Below are 21,514 nucleotides of genomic sequence, written 5' to 3'. Positions count from 1 at the left end.
AAGGGGTTATCTCTCCTTCCATCCTCTCTACCTGTGTCAGTCGGGTCCCTTCTGGAAACAGGTCAGATGCTCAAATTTGAATGTGTGGGGCTATTAGCCAAGGGTCCATTTCTGCAGGAGGGGCTAGGGCTTAAGGCAGCCACAAGGGTTAGGAGCAGCTGAGCTGTGGTCACCGTGAGGCCCAGTGGTCCCGAGGGGGTGAGGGGAGTGGCCCCTGGGGACTCATGTCCAGGGGGCGCCTGGGAGGCTCACTACCCTGGTTGAGAGACACAACCAGCCCAGCACTCTCCTAGGAGGAGCCGAGACATGCTCTCATCCTCCCTCGCCTCTGTCCACTCCTTTGGTTTCCTTCCAACATCCCCGTGGGCTGGACCACCCCAAAGCTGAGGGCCAGGCAGCCTCAGCATTTGCCAGGGACTGGGGTGGGCATGGGGTGCAGGTTGGAAGAACATGTGAGGAGCCCGTCTTTACAAGCAGAGACAGGGAAGCACAAAATACCACAGAGTCTCCTGGCTGTGGGGTCTGGGGAGCTTAGTGTTAGCAAAGCATCTTCCCGAGGGCTGTAAAATGTGAGCCCAGGGTAGCAGGCCAAGCTCCCCAAGGTAGGACGCGCTGGGCCAACAGCATGGGTAACAGGACGTGCAGCATGGGTGGCCGGGGCCAAGAGCCTGCACAGGATGGGCCCTCCCAGGGCGCAGAGTGGCCGTGTGTGCCAGAGGAAGTCAGAGATCCCACAGGATGCTCCCAGGAGAACACAGCACTCCAGCCTGCACCCTGAAACATCGATTGGTGCCTGGGTGAGAAATGGACAGGAAGGGCCAAGGCTGGTGGCATCCAAGCCACAAGGCATGCATCGAAGGCTGCAGTAGGGAAATTTGGAAGCCTGAATTAGGGCAGTGATGCACAGAGAGTGTGAGAAGAAGGTGGATTAAAGAAATAGCCAGTGAGTAGCGGATTCAAGATGGTGGAGGAGTAGGAGGATGTGGAGTTCATCTCTCTCCACAGATGCATCAGGAATACACCTATAGATGCAACAGTTTTCACAGAACACCTGCGGAGAACTAGCAGAAGACCTTGGACACCAGAAAGGACTATAAAGATCCCTGCATAAGTGTGTAGGACAGAAAAAAAGAAGGGAGAAGGAGGAGGAGAGGAAGCTGGATGGGACCTGCATCCCGGGGTGGGGGAGCTGAAGCAGAGGAGATATTTCCGAATTTGGGGAAACACCCTCTCTGATGGGGAATTCGATTGGGACAGAAGGGACGCATTTGAGGCTGTTGGAAGAGGGTGAAGCGGTCAATCTGTGGCAGACGGGACAGAGTGAGAAATACACAGACGGTCTGTACGTCTGTTCACAGGTGTGCAGGGGGGCTGGGAGCTGGTGTGTGGGGATTGGAGAACAGACCCAGAGCGAGAACTGCCGTTGGCTGTGGGGAGATGGACTGAAGGGATGGAAGGGAGGAAATCCACAGCAGGAAATGCCTACGGAGGAAGAACGGACTGCCATGGAAACAGGGCGCTTCTGCTGAGTCACACGCAGGGTCAGGAGCCACTGTTGTAGCCTCTCTCTCCCCACACGCCAGAGCCTGCCGACAACAATAAAAGAAGCACACCCAGAGCTGGCCCTTGCGCGCCTGCAGCTGGGCACCAGAAAAAGCCGGGCCAGGGCTGGACTTCACGTGCCTTATGCCAGGCACCAGAAAAGGCCCTCACTACGGCCATATCTCTTGCACCCGTGGCTGTTGGCTTCTTTGTGCATTTGGCGCTGCCAGGGCTCTGCGATCCAAGTAGTCATACCACCTCTGTGCCTGGTCCTCACAGGGATTGACCCAAGAGCTCGAAGGCAGCCTCAGGACTGGACTCCTGTGGGTGGACCACACACAGAGGTGGGGATAAAACCAAAGCTGAACCCCAGGGACAGGGTGGCTAAGGAAAAATATCAAAAATTTTTCCATCAGCTGTACAAGCTGAAAATTAAATCCCCGCGATCAGCTAGGTAGTCCCTGCGTCTGTGGAATACCTGAGTAGACAATGAGTGTTCCCACAAATGAAAACAGTCTAGCTCTGGCAGCTGTGGACTTTGGGGGTAGCACACGCAGGAATCAGGCCAGATCAGAGTCTGTGTGGTCCCCACAGGGCCCACAGCAGGTCCAGAGACCAGCCTAGAGGCAGAGGACAGGCTCTTGGGGAGGCGGAGGAGGTGGAGGTGGGCTGTGGTTCATGGTGTGTGCAAGGACACTTACAGCGGAGACCCCAGGGAAGCATAATTATTACTATTAATTCTATTTGTTTTGATTCATTCTGTCGTTGGTTCTAGCTTTTGTTGTTGTTGGGGTTTTTTTTCTTTCTTTTTTTGTTTGTTTGGTGGTGGTGGTTTAGTTTTTTTTGGTCTCCTGGGATCTCCATGTTTTATAACGTTTATTTTTATTTTTATTTTTTTATTTATTTTGCGTTACACGGGCCTCTCACTGTTGTGGACTCTCCCGTTGCGGAGCCCAGGCTCTGGATGCACAGGCTCAGCGGCCATGGCTCACGGGCCCAGCCGCTCCGTGGCATGTGGGATCTTCCTGGACCGGGGCACAAACCCGTGTCCCCTGCATCGGCAGGTGGACTCTCAACCACTGCGCCACCAGGGAAGCCCTATTTTTATTTTTATTTTTTTATTTTTATTTTTATTTTTTTTTTACGGTATGCGGGCCTCTCACTGTTGTGGCCTCTCCCGTTGCGGAGCACAGGCTCCGGACGCGCAGGCTCAGCGGCCATGGCTCACGGGCCCAGCCGCTCCGCGGCATATGGGATCCTCCCGGACCGGGGCACGAACCCGTATCCCCTGCATCGGCAGGCGGACTCCCAACCACCGCGCCACCAGGGAGGCCCCTTATTTTTATTTTTTTATATATTTTTATTTTTGCTTTTCTTTTCTTTGGTTCTCTGTTCTTTTCCCTTATTTTTTCTTCTTTTTCTTTAATATATTTTTTCTTTCTTTTTAAAAAATATATTTCCATTTCTACTTTGCTTTTCTGTTGTCCTGTGATTTTTCCTTTTTTATTTTATTTTATCCTATTTTTAAAAATCATTTTTACCTGTTTGTTCTGTTTCCTTGCTTTATTCTTAAGTAGGCACATTGCTTTCGTTTTGTTTTTAGGTTATGTGTTTCTGTTGGTTCTAATCCTAATTGTTTGATTTCGGTTTTGAGTTCTTCTATTTGTCTGGTTATTCTCTTGCTTTTTGTTTTATTTGGCTCTGTTTTTGTTTTTTTACGTATGTATTTCTCTGTTTTTGTTTGATTGATTTTGTTTTTACCATTTTTCTGGGGTTTTGTTTGTCATTTTTTTAAATATATTTTCTATTTTTTTTAAAATTTCTGTTTCTATGTTGCCTTTCTTTTGTTCTGTCTTCTTTCTCCTTTCTCTTTTTCTCTTTTTTTAAATCATTTTCGTTGGTTTGTTTCTTTGCTTCATTCTTCTGTTGGCACTTTGCTTTGATTTTGTGTTTTTGGTTTTGTGTTTTTGTCAACTTTCTTCTTAATTGGTGGATTTCATTCTTAGGTTCTTTTGTTTGTCTGATTGTTCTCTTGCTTTTTGATTTATATGGTTCTGTTTTTGTTTCTTTTGTGTGTGTGTGTGTGTTTCCTTGTTTCTGTTTTTTTTTTTTTATTTTACTTTTTACCATTTGGGGTTTTCTTAGTCTTTTTTTTTTTTTGATCACCTTTATTGCTGGGATGAGCAACTTGTGGGGTCTTGGTCCCTCGACCAGAAATCGGGCCTGAGGCTCTGGTGGGGGGAGCACCAAGTCCAGGATGCTGGACCACTAAAGAATTCCCAGCCCCAGGGAAGACTAATTGCCGAGAGCTCTCCTGGAGGCCTCTATCTGAATTCAAGACCCGGCTCCACCCAACAGCCAGCAGCTCCCAGTGTGGGATGCCTCACACCAAACAACAAACAAGACAGGAACAGAAACCCACCCGTTAGCACACAGACTACCTAAAGTCACGCTAAAGCCACAGACACTCTGAAACACACCACCTGACACGGCCCTGCTCATCAGAGGAAAATGACTCAGCTCCACCTACCAGAATGTAGGCACCAGTCCCTCCCATCAGGAAGCCTACACAAGACACTGGACCAATGCCACAAATGGGGGCAGAGAACAGAAGCAAGAGAACTATGACCCTGCAGCCTAGGGAACGGAGACCTCAAATACTGTAAATTAGACAAAATGAGAAGACAGAGAAATATCTTACAGGCAAAGGAGAAGATAAAAACCCACAAGACCAAACAAATGAAGAGGAAATAGGCAAACTATCTGAAAAAGAATTCAGAGTAATGATACTAAAGATGATCCAAAATCTTGGAAATAGAGAAAATACAAGAAACGTTTAACAAGGACCTAGAAGAACTAAAGATCAAACAAACAGTAATGAACAACACAATAACCGAAATTTAAAACACAGTAGAAGGAATCTATAGCAGAATAATTGAGGCAGAAGAACGAATAAGTGAGCTGGAAGATAGAGAGTGGAAATAACTGTCACAGAGCCAAATAAAGAAAAAAGAATGAAAAAAATAGAGGACAGTCTCTAGTCAATCAAGTCCAGGAAGTGGAGAATCCCATACAGGATAAACCCAAGGAGAAACATGCCAAGACATATATTAATCAAACTAACAAAGGTTAAACACAAAGAAAATTATTAAAAACAGAAGGGAAAAGCAAAAAATAACGTACAAGGGAATCTGAATAAGGTTAACAGCTGATCTTTCAGCAGAAACTCTACAGGCCAGAAGAGAGTGGCACAATACATTTAAAGTGATGAAAGGGAAAAACCTACAACCCAGATAACTCAGCAAGGATCTCATTCAGATTCGATGGAGAAATCAAAGCTTTACAGACAAGCAAAAGTTAAGAGAATTCAGCACGACCAAACCAGCTTTACACTGAATGCTAAAGGAACTTCTCTAGGCAGGAAACACAAGAGAAGGAAAAGACTTACAAAAACAAACCCCAAACAATTAAGAAAATGGCAATAGGAACATACATGTCAATAATTACCTTAAATGTAAATGGATTAAATGCCCCAAACAAGAGACACAGACTGGCTGAATGGATACAAAAAGAAGACCTGTATATATGCTGTCTACAAGAGACCCACTTCAGACCTAGGAACACATATGGACTGAAAGTGAAGAGATGGAAAAAGCTACTCCATGAAAACGGAAATCAAAAGAAAGATGGAGTAGCAATACTCATATAAGAAAAAAGTAGACTTTAAAGACTATTACAAGACACAAGGAAGGACACTATATAATGATCAAGGGATCAATCCAGAAGATAAAACATTTGTAAATATCTATGCACCGAACATAGGAGCACCTCAACATAAGGCAAATGCTAACAGCCATAAAAGGGGAAATTAACAATAACACAATAATAGTAGGCAACTTTAACACCCCACTTAACACCAATGGATAGATCATCCAACAGAAAATGAATAAGGAAACAAGCTTTAAATGACACATGAGACCAGATGGACTGAATTGATATTTATGGGACATTGCATCCAGAAACAGCAGAATACGCTTTCTTCTCAAGTGCACATGGAACATTCTCCAGGATAGATCACATCTTGGGTCACAAATCAAGCCTCAGTAAACTTAAGAAAACTGAAGTCGTATCAAGTATCTTTCCAACCGCAACGCTATGAGACTAGATATCAATTACAAGAAAAAAACTGTAAAAAATACAAACACATGGAGGCTAAACAATGTGCTACTAAATAACCAAGAGATCACTGAAGAAATCAAAGAGGAAATCAAAAATACCTAGAAACAAACGACAATGAAAACACAATGACCCAAAATCTGTGGGATGCAGCAAAAGCAGTTCTAAGAGGGAAGTTTATAGCAATATAATTCTACCTCAAGGAACAAGAAACATCCCCAAAAAACAACCTAACCTTACACCTAAAGCAATTAGAAAAAGAAGAACAAAATACCCAAAGTTAGCACAAGGAAAGAAATCAAAAAGATCAGATCAGAAATAAATGAAAAAGAAATGAGGGAAACAATAGCAAAGATCAATAAAACTAAAAGAGGGTTCTTTGAGAAGGTAAAGAAAATCGATAAACCATTAGCCAGACTCATCAGGAAAAAAAGGGAGAAGACTCAATAGAATTAGAAATGAAAAAGGAGAAGTTACACCTGACACTGCAGAAATACAAAGGATCATGAGAGACTACTACACGCAACTATATGTCAATAAAATGGACAACCTGGAAGAAATGGACAAATTCTTAGAAAGGCACAACCTGCCAAGACTGAACCAGGAAGAAATAGAAAACATGAACAGACCAATCACAAGCACTGAAATTGAAACTGTGATTAAAACTCTTCCAACAAACAAAAGCCCAGGGCCTGATGGCTTCACAGGAGAATTCTATCAAACATTTAGAGAAGAGTTAACACTGTCCTTCTCAAACTCTTCCAATATAGCAGAGGGAGGGACACTCCCAAACTCATTTTATGAGATCACCATCACCCTGATACCAAAACTAGACAAACATGTCAAAAAACAGAAAATTACAGGCCAATATCACTGATGAACATCCTCAACAAAATACTAGCAAACAGAATCCAACAGCACATTAAAAGGATCATACACCATGATCAAGTGGTGTTTATCCCAGGAATACAAGGATTGTTCAATATATGCAAATCAATCAATGGGATGCACCGTATTAACAAACTGAAGGATAAAAACCATGTGATCATCTAAATAGATGCAGAAAAGGCTTTTGACAAAATTCAATACCTATTGATGATAAAAACTCTCCAGAAAGTGGGTATAGAGGGAACCTACCTCAGCATAATAAAGGCCATATACAACAGACCCACAGCCAACATCATTTTCAATGGTGAAAAACTGAAACCATTTCCTCTAAGATCAGGAACAAGACAAGAGTGCCCACTCTCACCACTATTATTCAACATAGTTTTGGAAGTTTTACCCACAGCAATCAGAGAAGAAAAAGAAATAAAAGGAATCCAAATCAGAAAAGAAGAAGTAAAACTGTCACTGTTTGCAAATGACATGATACTATACATAGAGAATCCTAAAGATGCTACCAGAAAGCTACTAGAGCTAATCAATTAATTTGGTAAAGTAGCAGGATACAAAATTAATGCACAGAAATCTCTTGCATTCCTCTACAATAATGATGAAAAATCTGAAAGTGAAATTAAGAAAACACTCCCATTCACCATTGCAACAAAAAGAATAAAATATCTAGGAATAAACCTACCTAAGGAGGCAAAATACCTATATGCAGAAAATTATAAGACACTGATGAAGGAAATTAAAGATGATACAATTAGATGGAGAGATATACCATGTTCTTGGATTGGAAGAATCAACATTGTGAAAATGATTCTACTACCCAAAGCAATCTACAGATTCAATGCAATCCCTATCAAACTACCACTGGCATTTTTCACAGAACTAGAACAAACAATTTTACAATTTGTATGGAAACACAAAAGACCCTGAATAGCCAAAGCAATCTTGAGAAAGAAAAACTGAGCTGGAGGAATCAGGCGCCCAGACTTCAGACTACAAAGCTACAGTAATCAAGACATTATGGTACTGGCACAAAAACAGAAATATAGATCAGTGGAGCAGGATAGAGAGCCCAGAGATAAACCCATACACATATGGTCACCTTATCTTTGACAAAAGAGGCAAGAATATACAATGGAGAAAAGACAGCCTCTTTAGTAAGTGATGCCTGGAAAACTGGACAGCTACATGTAAAAGAGTGAAATTAGAACACTTCCTAACACCATACACAAAAATAAACTCAAAATGGATTAAAGACCTAAATGTAAGGCCAGACACTATAAAACTCTTTGAAGAAAACATTGGCACAACACTCTATGACATAAATCACAGCAAGACCTTTTTTGACCCCCCTCCTAGAATAATGGAAATAAAAAATAAGCAAATGGGACCTAATGAAACTTAAAAGCTTTTGCACAGCAAGGGAAACCATAAACAAGATAAAAAGACAACCCTTAGAATGGGAGACAATATTTGTAAATGAAGCAACTGACAAAGGATTAATCTCCAAAATATAAAAGCAGCTCATGCAGGTCAATATCAAAATAACAAACATCCCAATGCAAAAATGGGTGGCAGACCTAAACAGACATTTCTCCAAAGAAGACATACAAATTGCCAACAAACACATGAAAAGGTGCTCAACATCACTAATCATTAGAGAAATGAAAATCAAAACTACAAAGAGGTATCACCAGTCAGAATGGCCATCATCAAAAAATCTACAAACAATAAATGCTGGAGAGGGTGTGGAGGAAAGGGAACCCTTTGGCACTGCTGGTGAGAATGCAAATTGATACAGTCACTATGGAGAACAGTATGGAAGTTCCTTAAACTGAAAATAGAACTACCATATGACCCAGCAATCCCACTACTTGGTATATTCCCTGAGAAAACCATAATTCAAAAAGAGTCATATACCACAATATTCATTGCAGCTGTATTTACAGTAGTCAGGACATGGAAGCAACCTAAGTGTCCATTGACAGATGAATAGATAAAGAAGATGTGGCACATATATACAATGGAATATTACTCAGCCCTAAAAAAGGAGCGGAATTGAGTTATTTGTAATGACATGGATGGACCTAGAGTGTCATACAGAGAGAAGTAAGCCAGAAAGTGAAAAAGAAATATCGGATGCTAACGCACAGATATGGAATATAAAAAACGGTACTGATGAGCCTAGTGCCAGGGCAGGAATAAAGACACTGATGTGGAGAATGGTCTTGAGGGCATGGTGGGGAGGGAGAAGCTGAGACGAAGTGAGAGAGTAGCATTGACATATATACACTACCAAATATAAAATGGATGGCTAGTGGGAAGCTGCTGCATAGCACGGGGAGATCAGCTCGATGCTTTGTGATGAGCTAGGGGGGTTGGATAGGGAGGGTGGGAAGGAGGCTCAACAGGGATGGGATATGGGGATATATGTATCCATATAGCTTATTCACTTTGTTGTACAGTAGAAACTAACACAACATTGTAAAGCAAATGTACTCCAATAAAGATAGTAAAAAATAAAAAGGAATAGCTAGCGAAGGGGGCAAAATCGAAAACTGATGTCTGTATGGATATAAAAATAAGGAGGGGAGTGAACAGTGGCAGCAGGGGTGCTGGTCTATGTGTGACCAGTCAGTGGTCCAGCAATGGAGCAGAGAAGAGACCCAGGTCTGGGTGCTAGAGGTGATGTGACCTAGGGAGGGGAGGCTGCAGGTTGCTGTCCAAGGTCCCCCTTCTCTTGCATCACAACCATGGCACCTTGCACCTGTGTCTGGACAGATGGTTGGTTCCCCCCAGCACCTCCGAGTGCTGGGACTTAGAAGGACAGAGCTGATATGCAAGCCCATCAGGAGACACAGCCTCTCCTGAGAAAGAACAGCCAGGCAGGAGTTTATTAGCTGAGCCCTGTCACATCCTGCATGTGGTATTTCCCAGGGCACTTTTGGACAGTTTCGATTTAGAAGAGATTGTTTGGATGAGTCAAACAATGGGGACTTGAACTAAAGGAGCTCTTCTAAGTGGCTCATATTAAATGTTAAGGGATGTATCCATTTGCTCGGGCTGACACAGACCCGGCAGCTTAAACAACAGAAATGCGTTGTCTCACAGTTCTGGAGGGTGGAAGCAAGATCCAGGTGTCAGCAGGACTGGTGTCTCCTGAGGCCCCTCCCCTTAGCTTGCAGACAGCCACCTTCTCCCTGTGCCCTCACATCATCTTAACCTCTGTGCTTGTCCGTCTCTGTGTCCAAATCTTTTCTAACAGAGACAGCAGTCATATGGGGTTAGGGCCCGTCCATACAACCTTATTTTAACGTAATTACCTCTTTAAAGACCTAACTCCAAATGCAGTCACATTCTGAGATACTGGGGTTAGGACATCAACATATGAATTCTGGGGGGGACACAAGTGAAGCCATAAGACAGAGGTAGGTGCTGAGGGCAGTGTGATGGGCTCATATTCTCATGCACGTTTTCCTGGAGTCGAGCCTCATGCCTGCTGGGTCCTGGGCCTATTCGCCCTTGGCAGGGACTTTCCCCCTTAGGAGACCAAGGCAGCACTTGCACTGCCAAGCACCTTTAGGGTGACGCCGTTCTCCAGCCTTCCTTCCCTTCTGATGCAGGGAGATTCACTCAGAGCACAGCCCCCATTGCCTTTTGTATGCCGCCGGGGGCCTTAAACAGGCCGATACACCTACTGTGATCCGTTCTGGTCTGGCTTGGTCTGATTAGAAAGCACAGTAGTTACTGAAAGGTGTAGGTCACATCAAAGGAAGCTTAATGTAATACCTTTTCTTGTTTCTGTTGAGTTCATCTCTTGTTCTGAATAAGCATAACTGGTTTGATTTAGATGATTCATCCTTGACTGCTGTCCTGAGAAATGGTTTCCATGCGTGGCTGTTGTAGAGAGAACCGTGGCAGTGGGCATTCTCTCACTCCTGACTCGGGAGCTGGGTTTTGTGTGTAACGTCTCACACACTCGGGCCTCTTGACGCTTTAGCTGGCACTGAGGTTTCCAGTCTTGAATCTCTTTTTAAAGCAGAACTTTATTCTGGAATTGCCACAAGGTGGGAGGGAGGGAGAGGGCATCACACAATGTTGATTGGCCCTCCTCCTTCCTTTGCATGAGTTCTGCAGAAGAACCAGTGCCATGTTGGTAAATAACAGGCTTGCAGGTAATGCGTCCCCCCAGCATGGTGTTTTGGCCTTTTCTTTATTGTTTAGCTTGTTTTCTTCACCATAAAATATATTGATTTCCCTGGTTGTGAAGAATACAGGTTTTGTCTTAGGTTGAGAGGCAGCCCCATCCCTCATGCGGGTGACCAGGGTCCGGAAGTGGCAGGAAGTGCTGTTTTCCTGGAAACCTTAACGGCTCCTTCTGACCTTGTACATCTCCAAACTAGCTCTGCTCCCTGGTCAGTGGGCACTGCTAGGAGCTGGTGGGAGGGGCGACACCTGCAGGGATCCTTGGTGACTTCCGAGAAGGAGTTTGGGCTGCAGGTGTGTGTGGGAGGGCTGGGGAGGGCTGTCCACCTAGGGTATGAGAAGGTGGCTTCTTGCAAGGCCCTCCTCTTGGGAGGCATGTGGCACTACCTGATTGATGTAGGTTAGGCTGGACCCCTGCTCTAGTTCTGAAAGCCTCCAGGGCCTCCCCTTGTGACCCATTCATCAGGCTCCCGGGACCTCATCCACCCCAGTGTGGCCCTAGCACACTCCTGACCAACAGGGGTGAGGGTGCGGCTGCCATTAGTAGGTCAAGAGGATGAGTTTGAAAAGCAGGTGCTTAAATGTGGGATATTCTCTGAATCTAAATAGCAGTGAAACCGAATGTATAAAATTGTATCATGGAGTTGACCACATTTCAAATTTAACATGTTAATATTTCTAATAATTGTATGACTTTTAATAAGAAAAACAATGTAGGAAATATTGCTGAAATCAATATGATCCCCTTTTCTAGAGAAATATTTGTACCCTTGTGACAACATGAGGTACTGGTGAGGAGAAGTGTTCTCTGGGATGATCAGGACATGGGCAGAGACCACCTGGCAGGGCCTTCCTGGGCCAGCTTCCCAACTCGGTCCCCCAGTTCCCAGCTCTGCCCTCTAGCTGTGGCCAGACCCTGTGGCATGAAGCCTACAATGGTCCTGGTACCAATTCTGATGTGTGGGTTTTTCCCACACCAAGCTGGGTGTCCCACAGTGTAACTCAATTCTGATACTATCTACCTGGGGAGAGCATCAGATCCCACAGGTGACAAGCTCAGTCCTGTGTGTCAGGAACAGCTGGTCTCAAAGACCAAATGTTAGAACAAAAGATATTCCTAGTGCTCTGATCACTTAGGAAATTACAAGAATTTTAGGAGCTCTGTGCCAGGAACTGGAGTTAAAGACTAAATGTTAGAACAAAAGATTATCCTAGGACTTCTATTTACAAAGGTGTCAGGAGCCCTGTGTCAGGAACCAGGGGCAGAGACAAAATCATATATGTCTTATTTCACAAAGCCCGTGGGCAAAGTAAACGAACAAACATCAGGCTCTGGAGGGGCTTCTAGAAGCCCAGTTACTGGTGAGCGCCAGCCCCATCTCAGCTCTTGCAAAGGTCCACTGAGACCCTCCACCCCTCCCCTCCCTAGCCCCAGGTCTAGGCCTTCCTTCCCAGAGCGGTGCTGCTTGAGCTGTGAGGCCATGTAAGCACCCACGTGACACATGCCAACTGTTCCATGACAGCATACACAACAACGGGAAAAAGGCTGGGCTCTACAAAGAAAACCTGCTGCTTCGAGGCTGCACCATCCGAAACACAGAAGCCGTCGTGGGCATCGTCATCTACGCAGGTAGGTGCTGCATGTCACCTGCAGTCTGTGATGGCATTGGCTCAGCATGGTGGGCTGGCTATTCCTGGACATTGCTCCTGGTTGTTTTGGTTTTTTTCCCGATTATCAAAGTAGCATAAACCCATTGTAGAAAACCAGGAAAATAGATGGACGCAAAATGTCTAATAATATCTGGACCGGAAGTGTTCTTAGCATGTTAGCCTGTTTCTTTCTGTGCATTTCCTCGTGGTGGTTACATAGTTGAGATTAATTGTAGAGCCTACTTTTCTGACTGAACTTATCCCATATGGATCATTGGATGGCAGCACACTTTTCCAATCCATCGAGTCAGCGTAGCCCGTCCCTTCCCTGCTGGGCACTGACTCACCGCCTCCCCCACAGGACACGAGACCAAGGCTCTGCTGAACAACAGCGGGCCCCGCTACAAGCGCAGCCGGCTGGAGAGGCAGATGAACTGCGACGTGCTCTGGTGTGTCCTCCTCCTCATGTGTATGTCTCTGTTTTCGGCTGTTGGTAAGTCTCCTCAGAGGTCATGATGAGTAGGCACTGCTGGACGGCTGCCCGGGGCCCCTGCTGGGCTGTCTGTCTCCTTCTGACCCAGTGCTCTAATTAACACACATTTGTCACTGGCTTGGACTCGGGATGTTTGCATTGGCAAGGCCACGTTGAGACGCTTCGAAGAATGAGCTTCGCAAACTAGTGTTTTTGGAATTGGCGTCTTCTGGGGTGGAAGAACGGCTTAATCATGCCTCCTGTAATGATACCAGTGGAAAGAGTGATACTAACCTGGTGATAACAGGAATCAGAGCAGTAGAAGCACAAATGCTACTATTAGGGACTCTGTGAAAAGAGGGAAAACATTATTTGGGTCCCAAGAAGGGGCTAGCAGTTAGGCTGTGTGCAGAGGCTGGCACCCCCAGCTTCTGGTGGCCTCTAAACCGGCATGCTGCTTTGGGAGTGCCTGGCAGGGAAACACGTGGACCTCCAGGTAAACGACCTTCACCGTGTCCCGCTCAGCTGCCATCACACACCAGACAGGTGTGACGTGGTCTTGGAACTCAGTGGTAAAAGGCACTGGTGTACGGGGCATGAAAAGGGCTCTGTCATCATTTAGGTGTGGGGCTCAGTTGATGAAATAATGTGTGTTGCTGTTGGCTTTTCAGAGTCTGTGAGATGTGAATTTTGAACCTCTAAGCAGGGACGATAACAGGCAGTATTCAGAGCCTATTGAGACTGGTGTTTAGTGAGGCATTGGGAAATTCCTTTCTGGGGTTTCTCACTGGCGGCTACCAGCACACGTCCAATTCCTGTGTTATGACCAGTGGTGCTACTCAGTACCAACGATGAGAAAGGCCGGGGGCGAGGCAGAATCCAAGTCCCGGGGCCTTCCTTCCAGCGCTCTGATTGTAGTGCCAACAATTCCGTGGGCTTTTGCTTTCTTAGGTGGCCAGGCGGGCTCATAAAACCCGATGTACTTGTGTCGGGTGAATGACGTTCCTCTTTGAACTTTGCTACAGGACATGGACTATGGGTGCAGCGCTATCAAGAGAAGAAATCATTATTTGATGTCCCCGAGTCTGACGGCACCTCTTTATCCCCAGTCACAGCTGCAGTTTATTCATTTTTGACAATGATAATAGTTCTGCAGGTAACAGTACTAAGTTCCGTATGACAATTGCTTTACTTTTCTGATGAGAACTTTGAGCCGTAGTCTGCTAAGAGCTTCCTACAAATTCTGCATCTGGGAGGAGCACAGGTTCATCTGACAAATGTGTTGCCTTTTGTTTTCCCACCCGACTTATCTAAAGGATCTTTTCTTGGGTGCTTTTCAAGTTAAAATTCTCCTTTGCTGTTCTTAAGATTTTTAGGCCTGAGGGGTCGGTTTTTCGATCATTGGTTCTGTTTTGTTTTTCCACTCAATTACTTCTTTTTTTTTTAAATTAATTTTTATGGGAGTATAGTTGCTTTACAATGTTGTGTTAGTTTCTACTGTACAGCAAAGTGAGTCGGCTATACGTATACATATATCCACTCTTTTTTGGATTTCCTTCCCAGTTTCTGCTGTACAGCAAAATGAATCGGCTATACGTATACATATATCCACTGTTTTTTTGCATTTCCTTCCCATTTAGGTCACCACAGAGCATTGACTAGAGTTCCCTGTGCTATACAGTAGGTTCTCATTAGTTATGTATTTTATATATAGTATCAGTAGTATGTATATGTCAATCCCAGTCTCCCAATTCATCCCACCCCCCCTCCACTCAATTACTTCTTAAAAAAACCTACTTTTTTTTTAAACATCTTTATTGGAGTATAATTGCTTTACAATGGTGTGTTAGTTTCTGCTTTATTAACAAAGTGAATCAGTTACACATATACATATGTTCCCATATCTCTTCCCTCTTGCGTCTCCCTCCCTCCCACTCTCCCTATCCCACTCCTCTAGGTGGTCACAAAGCACTGAGCTGATCTCCCTGTGCTATGTGGCTGCTTCCCACTAGCTATCTATTTTACGTTTGGTAGTGTATATATGTCCATGCCACTCTGTCACTTTGTGCCAGCTTACCCCTCCCCCTCCCCGTATCCTCAAGTCCATTCTCTATTAGGTCTGCGTCTTTATTCCTATCTTAAACCTACATTTTTATTTCAGAATAATTTTAAGGTTTACAGACAAGCTTCAAAAAATAGCACAGAGAGTTCCCATGTGTCCCTCACCCAGTGTGTCTTAATGTGAGCGTATTACATTTCTCTGGTACATTGTCAAAACTGAGAAACCAGCTTTGGTACTTTGTCTCAAACAAAACTCCAGAGGTCATTCGGATTCTACTAGTCTTTCCACTGATGTGCTTTTTCTGTTCCTGGAGTCAATTTAGGATATCACATTGCATTTTGCAGCATTGGTTGTTATTATTATTATTAGTTCCCATGCCTCCTGAACAATTCCCCATCACTAACTGAGAATCTATGCCCCAGAAGCCTGTGAGAGTGGAGAGGGGCAGTGAGCATCTCTGCCACCCTCCTTAGGGACACAGAGTGAACAGAAGACATTGGCTTAGCCTTTGCTTGGAAGGGGGGTTCTGCTGTCTTATATCACATGTACTTGAGTTCATCCTGTAGTAGGTGTTGCATTAACATATACTTAGTTTACCCAGAGAACCCAGTTAGTCTGGATGTGATATTCTGAGCCCATAAGTATCAGTTCAATACTGTTACTCCACAGATAAAGAAAAAATTAAGCGTTGATTTCATGAAGGTTTTTCTTGAATTGTCAAAGCATAACCGTGACTGTTCTTTTCAAAGCCTCTTCTCTCTGCTCTGTATTGTACAAAATTACAGAGATTGTCCTTCAGCACAGAACCAGCCTCTGAAAAGACTGTCTCTTCTGAGCTATAGGGTTGTGTCTGCGGGACAGCAGCTCCTGTCGCCGGGAGCCCCGGGACAGCCTGGGTGTGAGGTGACTTTGCTTATGAGGACTCTGACTGTGCCATGTGTTTTGTGTTTCTCTTTTCTCTTTTTCCTCTCCTAGCTTCTCTCAAGCACAACTTAGTCATATGAAAACGCTTGCTTCTATACAAGCCATGGTTTCCATACTTACAGACACGATAGTGGATTTCCGCTCTGCAGTGGCATAGGCTGTCCTAGTTTAAACTCTTTGCCAATATCCTAATACTCTAACAATACTGACTCTAAGCCAACTTGTTTAAGCTCTGAAAGGTACAGTATAGTCCCTACTTACTTGAGGTTGTAGTTATTTGTCGTTTAGATTGGACTATATCTGTAGTTCCCGGGTCTTCACAGTCATTCATTCTATGTGCCCTGTGTCTCCTAGGTGTTGATCCCAATTTCCTTGTACGTTTCCATTGAAATTGTTAAAGTATGCCAAGTGTACTTCATTCACCAGGATGTAGAGTTGTACGATGAGGAGACGGACTCGCAGCTGCAGTGCCGAGCCCTGAACATCACGGAAGACCTAGGGCAGATACAGTATATCTTCTCCGATAAAACTGGCACTTTAACTGAGAATAAGATGGTTTTCCGAAGATGCACTGTGTCTGGCATAGAATATTCTCATGATGCAAATGGTGAGTCTGGGGATGGGGGCTCCCAATCTGGGCAGGACCAGAGAGCTGCTGTATCAGAGTTGCATGCCCATGTGCCTGTGTGTGCGTGCGTGTACACATATACACACACACACGGCTTCAGGGGTTGATGATTTTTGAGGGAGAATAAAACAGAAAGGCTGTCAGAGCAACTCTGGACCAGCATCTATAGAAAAGGCCCCACCTCATTGCTGATGGCGCCCTGCTTCCTGCACTATCTGCTGTGGTGGGCATCTGCTTAAACACTCATTTTCTGCCAGACAAGCAGAACCAAAGAGGGCAACCTTGAGGAACTCACCTCAGAGGCACCCGGTCTCTGTCACACCAAGAGGCAAAGAGATGTTTCCTTTGTCACGCGTCAGTCTCCTTGTTATCAGCTGCAAATTCTCAGCAGGGCACTGGGCAGTTCATGCTGCATTCTCTCCTCTGGAATATGACCTCCCGGAGGGAAGTGTCAGCTCACTTTGGAATTTAGGCAGTCCCTCCTCCCACCTCTCCTTTTCTCATCCTTGGCTGCCTCCCTCTGTCTCCTCTGAACACACAGGGGAGCCATCTGCTTCCTAAGTCGAGGGGTGCCTGGAGCCAGCTGCCCACCCAAAACAGGAGGGGGTCCCTGCACCACAGAAGTGTCTCTGGGGCCATCGCGCCTCTGAGAGAGAGGGCACCTGCTCTGCAACCAGGACTCCCCTTGTTTCCTGGAACAGCGTCTCAGAACATCAAAGAAACCTTGCCACAGAAACAGAAGCAAGTACAGAACAGGGGGACAACATGGGGGCATCAATAGGAAGCTGTTCTGTAGGGGCATTTGGTGGGAAAGATCTGCTGGAAGCATGAGATTTTTGTGAGTCTTATAAAACCAAGAATTATCATGATATCCACTATATCCTCCATGATAAAAGGAATCCTATTAACAGAAGGCATAGGAATGTGTCCAATTTGTTTAATGTTTTATTTGCCACTCAAAAAAATCGGTCAGGAACAGTGTCCCATCTGCCCACCTGCCTCCCTCTCTGGCTCTCCCCTTCCCTGACTCCCCAGGCTTGTGCAGAAGAGCTTGGGGGCCTCAAAGCAGACCTCATCCTGCTTGTAAAGGAGTCAGAGGACCAGGTCTGAAGTCAGCCTTTGAACTGGAACTGAGGCTCTGGGGGCAGAATCCCAAGTAAGATTACAGAAGGATTTTCACAGTTGTCAGATGCTTACCATAAAACCAAAGGGGGGGCTGCCCTGGTGGCGCAGTGGTTGAGAGTCTGCCTGCCGATGCAGGGGACACGGGTTCGTGCCCCGGTCCGGGAAGATCCCACATGCCACGGAGCAGCTGGGCCCATGAGCCATGGCCACTAAGCCTGCGCGTCTGGAGCCTGTGCTCCGCAACAGGAGAGACCACAACAGTGAGAGGCCCACGTACCGCAAAAAAAAAAAAAAAAAAGGGTCCATCGCCCCCAGAAGACACAGGAAAGCATTGCTGGGGAAGGTGGAAACAGCCAGGTGTCTCTGCAGCATGTTTTAAAGAAGAGCTGTGATCAGTGACTGACGGGCCCCTGGGTGGGCACCCTTCGCAGCTGCTCCCATGGTCCGACCTCTCAGATCTGTTAGTGAAACGAATTCAGGCGGGTTTGGCTCTGAGTACTGAGCCCAGCTCACATGTAGCTGAACCGGCCACACAGACCATGGGCGTGTCCCTCTCTACCTCGTGTCCTGGTGACGGTGCAGGGCCAGGGCCAAGCATCACCTGCTCCTTCTCCTCATCTTCCCAAGAGAGCCCGAGAGCATCGCTGAGGCCACTGCTGTCTGGTCACAGAGCACAGACACACCAGCAGCAGCCTGAGGGATGGCCGCTTTCAGGCTAACATCTGCTCACTGCTGTGGGAGGGTGGGCGGGCAGATGTGCCCTTGGGAGGCTGACCCCATGCTCATAATGTCCAAGCCTAGGAGCTAGACAGGCCCAGTCCAGGCTTGCCCTTCCTTGCCATCCACTCACCACCTCACTACCAGGGGGAAAAGGGGGCGGGTGCAGGAGTTTTCTCCTGGAATTAGGAGCTCCCTGAGGTGGAATTCTGGGGTTGGCAGTTACCCACCTGGTGGCCATGGGCAGGTGACTTCCCTTTCCTTATCTCTAAAGAAAAGTCTTCCTAAAGAAGATGCTGAGTTCAAGACCTGGCCCACAGGACAGACCACACCATGGCATGCCCAGACGGGGGGCCCTTCTCTTAGCCCCTCACACGGGCCACCTCCTGTTAGGATGCCTTGTGTTGCCACCCAGCACCAGGCCTGCCCTGGAAGTTCTTAAGAGTTGCTTGTTTGGAGCGAGTGGTCCCTATGGATGGTCTCCTGTTGCTCACATCTGATGGAAGAAGCTGAACTAACTGGGCAAAGCCAGGAACATGTGTTGAGAGCCCTTGTTAGCAAGAGCAGCAGTGTGGGTGCACTTCTGTGATTCACTGAGAGCCCTGGAGGCCTCAGGGACTGTCGCTCCCTGGTGCCCCCTAAGAGCCAAGCACAGCATCACAATCACCGTCTTCTTCAGTGGAGCTCTGCTTGCTGGGTCTGAACTCTGGTGACATTCTTCCACGCTGTACAACCCCAGGAGGATGTGAGCCTCCCTGCTGCTAAGCGCTTCATCCTCATGGGGTGAGTGCAGACAGCACCTACTCCCCACCTGGCGTTGAGCAAGGAGCCCTGTCAGGAGAGCACCGTCAACACAGCCTGAGAACCGTTATTTCTGCTTGACTGCAAGGCAGATGCTCATCGCGTGATCTGTCCTGATGGCCCCAGTAAGCAGGTGGCCCTGTGACCCTGGCATGAAGGTCAAAGCCTGGAACCCAGCTACTCTATGGGCCTCCCAGCCACCTGCCCACCCACCCTATTCACATGGGGGCTCCCCCTGAACAGAGGGGCTGTATGTGAACCCATCTCCACCCACATCTGACGTTTTGTGGGATGGAGTGGCCCCTTTGCCATCACGGGTGGGACCTGAGCTTTGGCATCCCATGGGCCTGGGTGCCATCTCGACCCCCTGCCCCTGCATCCCATGACCTTAACAGCTGAGACTCAGTTTTCTCATCTGTGACGTGGGGTTGAGAACATAAGCCCCATCGGGTTCACTGAAGGTGCATGTAAATGAGAACATCTCCCATCCCTCAGTAGAAACCCCTGTCAAACATGGCCTCGCCATCAGAGAGCGAGGGTGGTGAGGGCCCGGGGTGCCCTGCTGGATGCCTTATGGAACCTAGACCCTTCAGTGTCACACCCAGCCTCCCCATGATGTCACTTCGTGCCCCTCCCCCACAGCCCGGCGTCTGGCCAGGTACCAGGAGGCAGACTCGGAGGAGGAGGAGGTGATGTCCAGAGGGGGCTCACTGCCCCAGCGCAGCAGCACCGGGAGCCACCAAAACATCCGAGTCGTGCATCGGAGCCAGAGCACCAGGTCACACCGGCGCACTAGCAGCCGTGCCGAGGCCAAGAGGGCCAGCATGCTGTCCAAGCACACAGCCTTCAGCAGCCCCATGGTGAGTCCCACAGCCCTCCTTCCCGCTGTCACCTCCCCCAGTCACCAAAAGTGTCTGTACTTCACTGGGGGATTACCTCTGTTCAGTTAGGGGATGTTTTTCTGTCCAGTGCCGCCTTCCCACACTGCTGTATCTTTTCCAAAACACTGATTAGGTCCCCTTACCAGGCTTCTCAGGCTGGGGACTGCCGATGACCCACCCAAGTGGGTGACAGAGAGGAAGTCCGTCCTGCCCTATGAAATGAGTAAAACATCAGGGTAAGATGACAACTGTGAAAAAGCAAAGTCAAATTAAAAAAAATTTTTTTTAATTAGATGAACCCAAGTCCATCCTTTGCCTTGTCAGCCGCCCAAACATTTATGGACCATTCTCATCCGGCAGGGAAATTTCCATAAGTACGTGAGTGACAACCTCTAAAAGATCCTTTCCCTTCTAAAATTTTTGAAGACCAGAGAGGGAGAATCCGTTTTGTTCACGTATGGTGGCCTCATTCTTTTAGGGCCTTCGAAACCCATATAGAAGGTGCCATTTGAATAGAAGTCATCTAGACTTGTGGTCACTGATTGTTGTTGGGTTTACATGGGGCACGTGGGCGGGGAGCTGTCACCCGAGCAGCAGGGAGGCTGTGTTGGAGGTTTTCCTGACATCAGTTTCACAGTCAATATGGGTCAAGAGTATTTGAAATGTTCCAACTTTCTGACCTAGGAAGTTAGTGATTCAGTGAAAGATTTCTGTGCATAGAAGCTTATCAGTGTGCTATTTACATCAATAAAACAGCGAAAAAATGTACCCAGTGATAAAGGAATGGTCAAATAAATTATAGTATGTCCGTTTTTATGTCGTTAAAAATTATGTTTTCAAATGGCTCTTAAAGACCTGGTAAAGTTGAGGCAATATAATGTTTTGGGGGAAATGGAAACTGCCAATTTATGTATAAAATATTTTGATTAACAATGTACATGTATAGGGCTTCCCTGGTGGCGCAGTGGTTGAGAGTCTGCCTGCCGATGCAGGGGACAGGGGTTCGTGCCCCGGTCCGGGAGGATCCCACATGCCGCGGAGCGGCTGGGCCCGTGAGCCATGGCCACTGAGCCTGCGCGTTCGGAGCCTGTGCTCCGCAATAGGAGAGGCCGCGGCAGTGAGAGGCCCGCGTACCGAAAAAAAGAAATGTACATGTATAGAAAAAAGACGAAGGAAAGGCAGAGAAGCATGTTTTTTAAAAAGTATATATTACTGTGGGGTGGTGTGATAGAGATCTGTTACATTTTCCCTATTATTCTCTTATTTTTCCAAATCTTTCTGAGTAAGATATGTTACTTGGAGGTATTATTTAATAAAAAGAACATGTGTACCTTCTTATATATAAGAATATATGCATTTCATTTCATATATTAGCTGTATATTCTTATACAATCAAGATTATACATAACTTGTAATTATAAAATGACATGTGTATA

General features: G+C 46.3%; 1 protein-coding gene across 4 annotated transcripts in view; it reads left to right on the top strand.

The window, feature by feature from the left end:
• ATP10A (ATPase phospholipid transporting 10A (putative)) overlaps positions 1 to 21,514 on the top strand; it is a 188,381-nt gene that overhangs the window by 128,824 nt on the left and 38,043 nt on the right. For 3 of the 4 annotated variants that reach the window (XM_082618102.1, XM_082618101.1, XM_082618099.1), the window contains exons 4-8: positions 12,342 to 12,448; positions 12,830 to 12,961; positions 13,966 to 14,096; positions 16,281 to 16,533; positions 19,840 to 20,057. In XM_082618102.1, the coding sequence (XP_082474228.1) occupies positions 12,342 to 12,448; positions 12,830 to 12,961; positions 13,966 to 14,096; positions 16,281 to 16,533; positions 19,840 to 20,057 (841 nt within the window). The remainder of the gene's footprint in view (positions 1 to 12,341; positions 12,449 to 12,829; positions 12,962 to 13,965; positions 14,097 to 16,280; positions 16,534 to 19,839; positions 20,058 to 21,514) is intronic. The other variant, XM_082618100.1, reaches the window with a different exon arrangement.

This window comes from Mesoplodon mirus, assembly GCF_964341445.2.
Source record: "Mesoplodon mirus genome assembly, chromosome: 4".
NCBI lineage: Eukaryota > Metazoa > Chordata > Mammalia > Artiodactyla > Ziphiidae > Mesoplodon > Mesoplodon mirus.
Note: the sequence above shows the minus strand (reverse complement) of the source record. Positions and strands in the feature narration are given on the sequence as shown.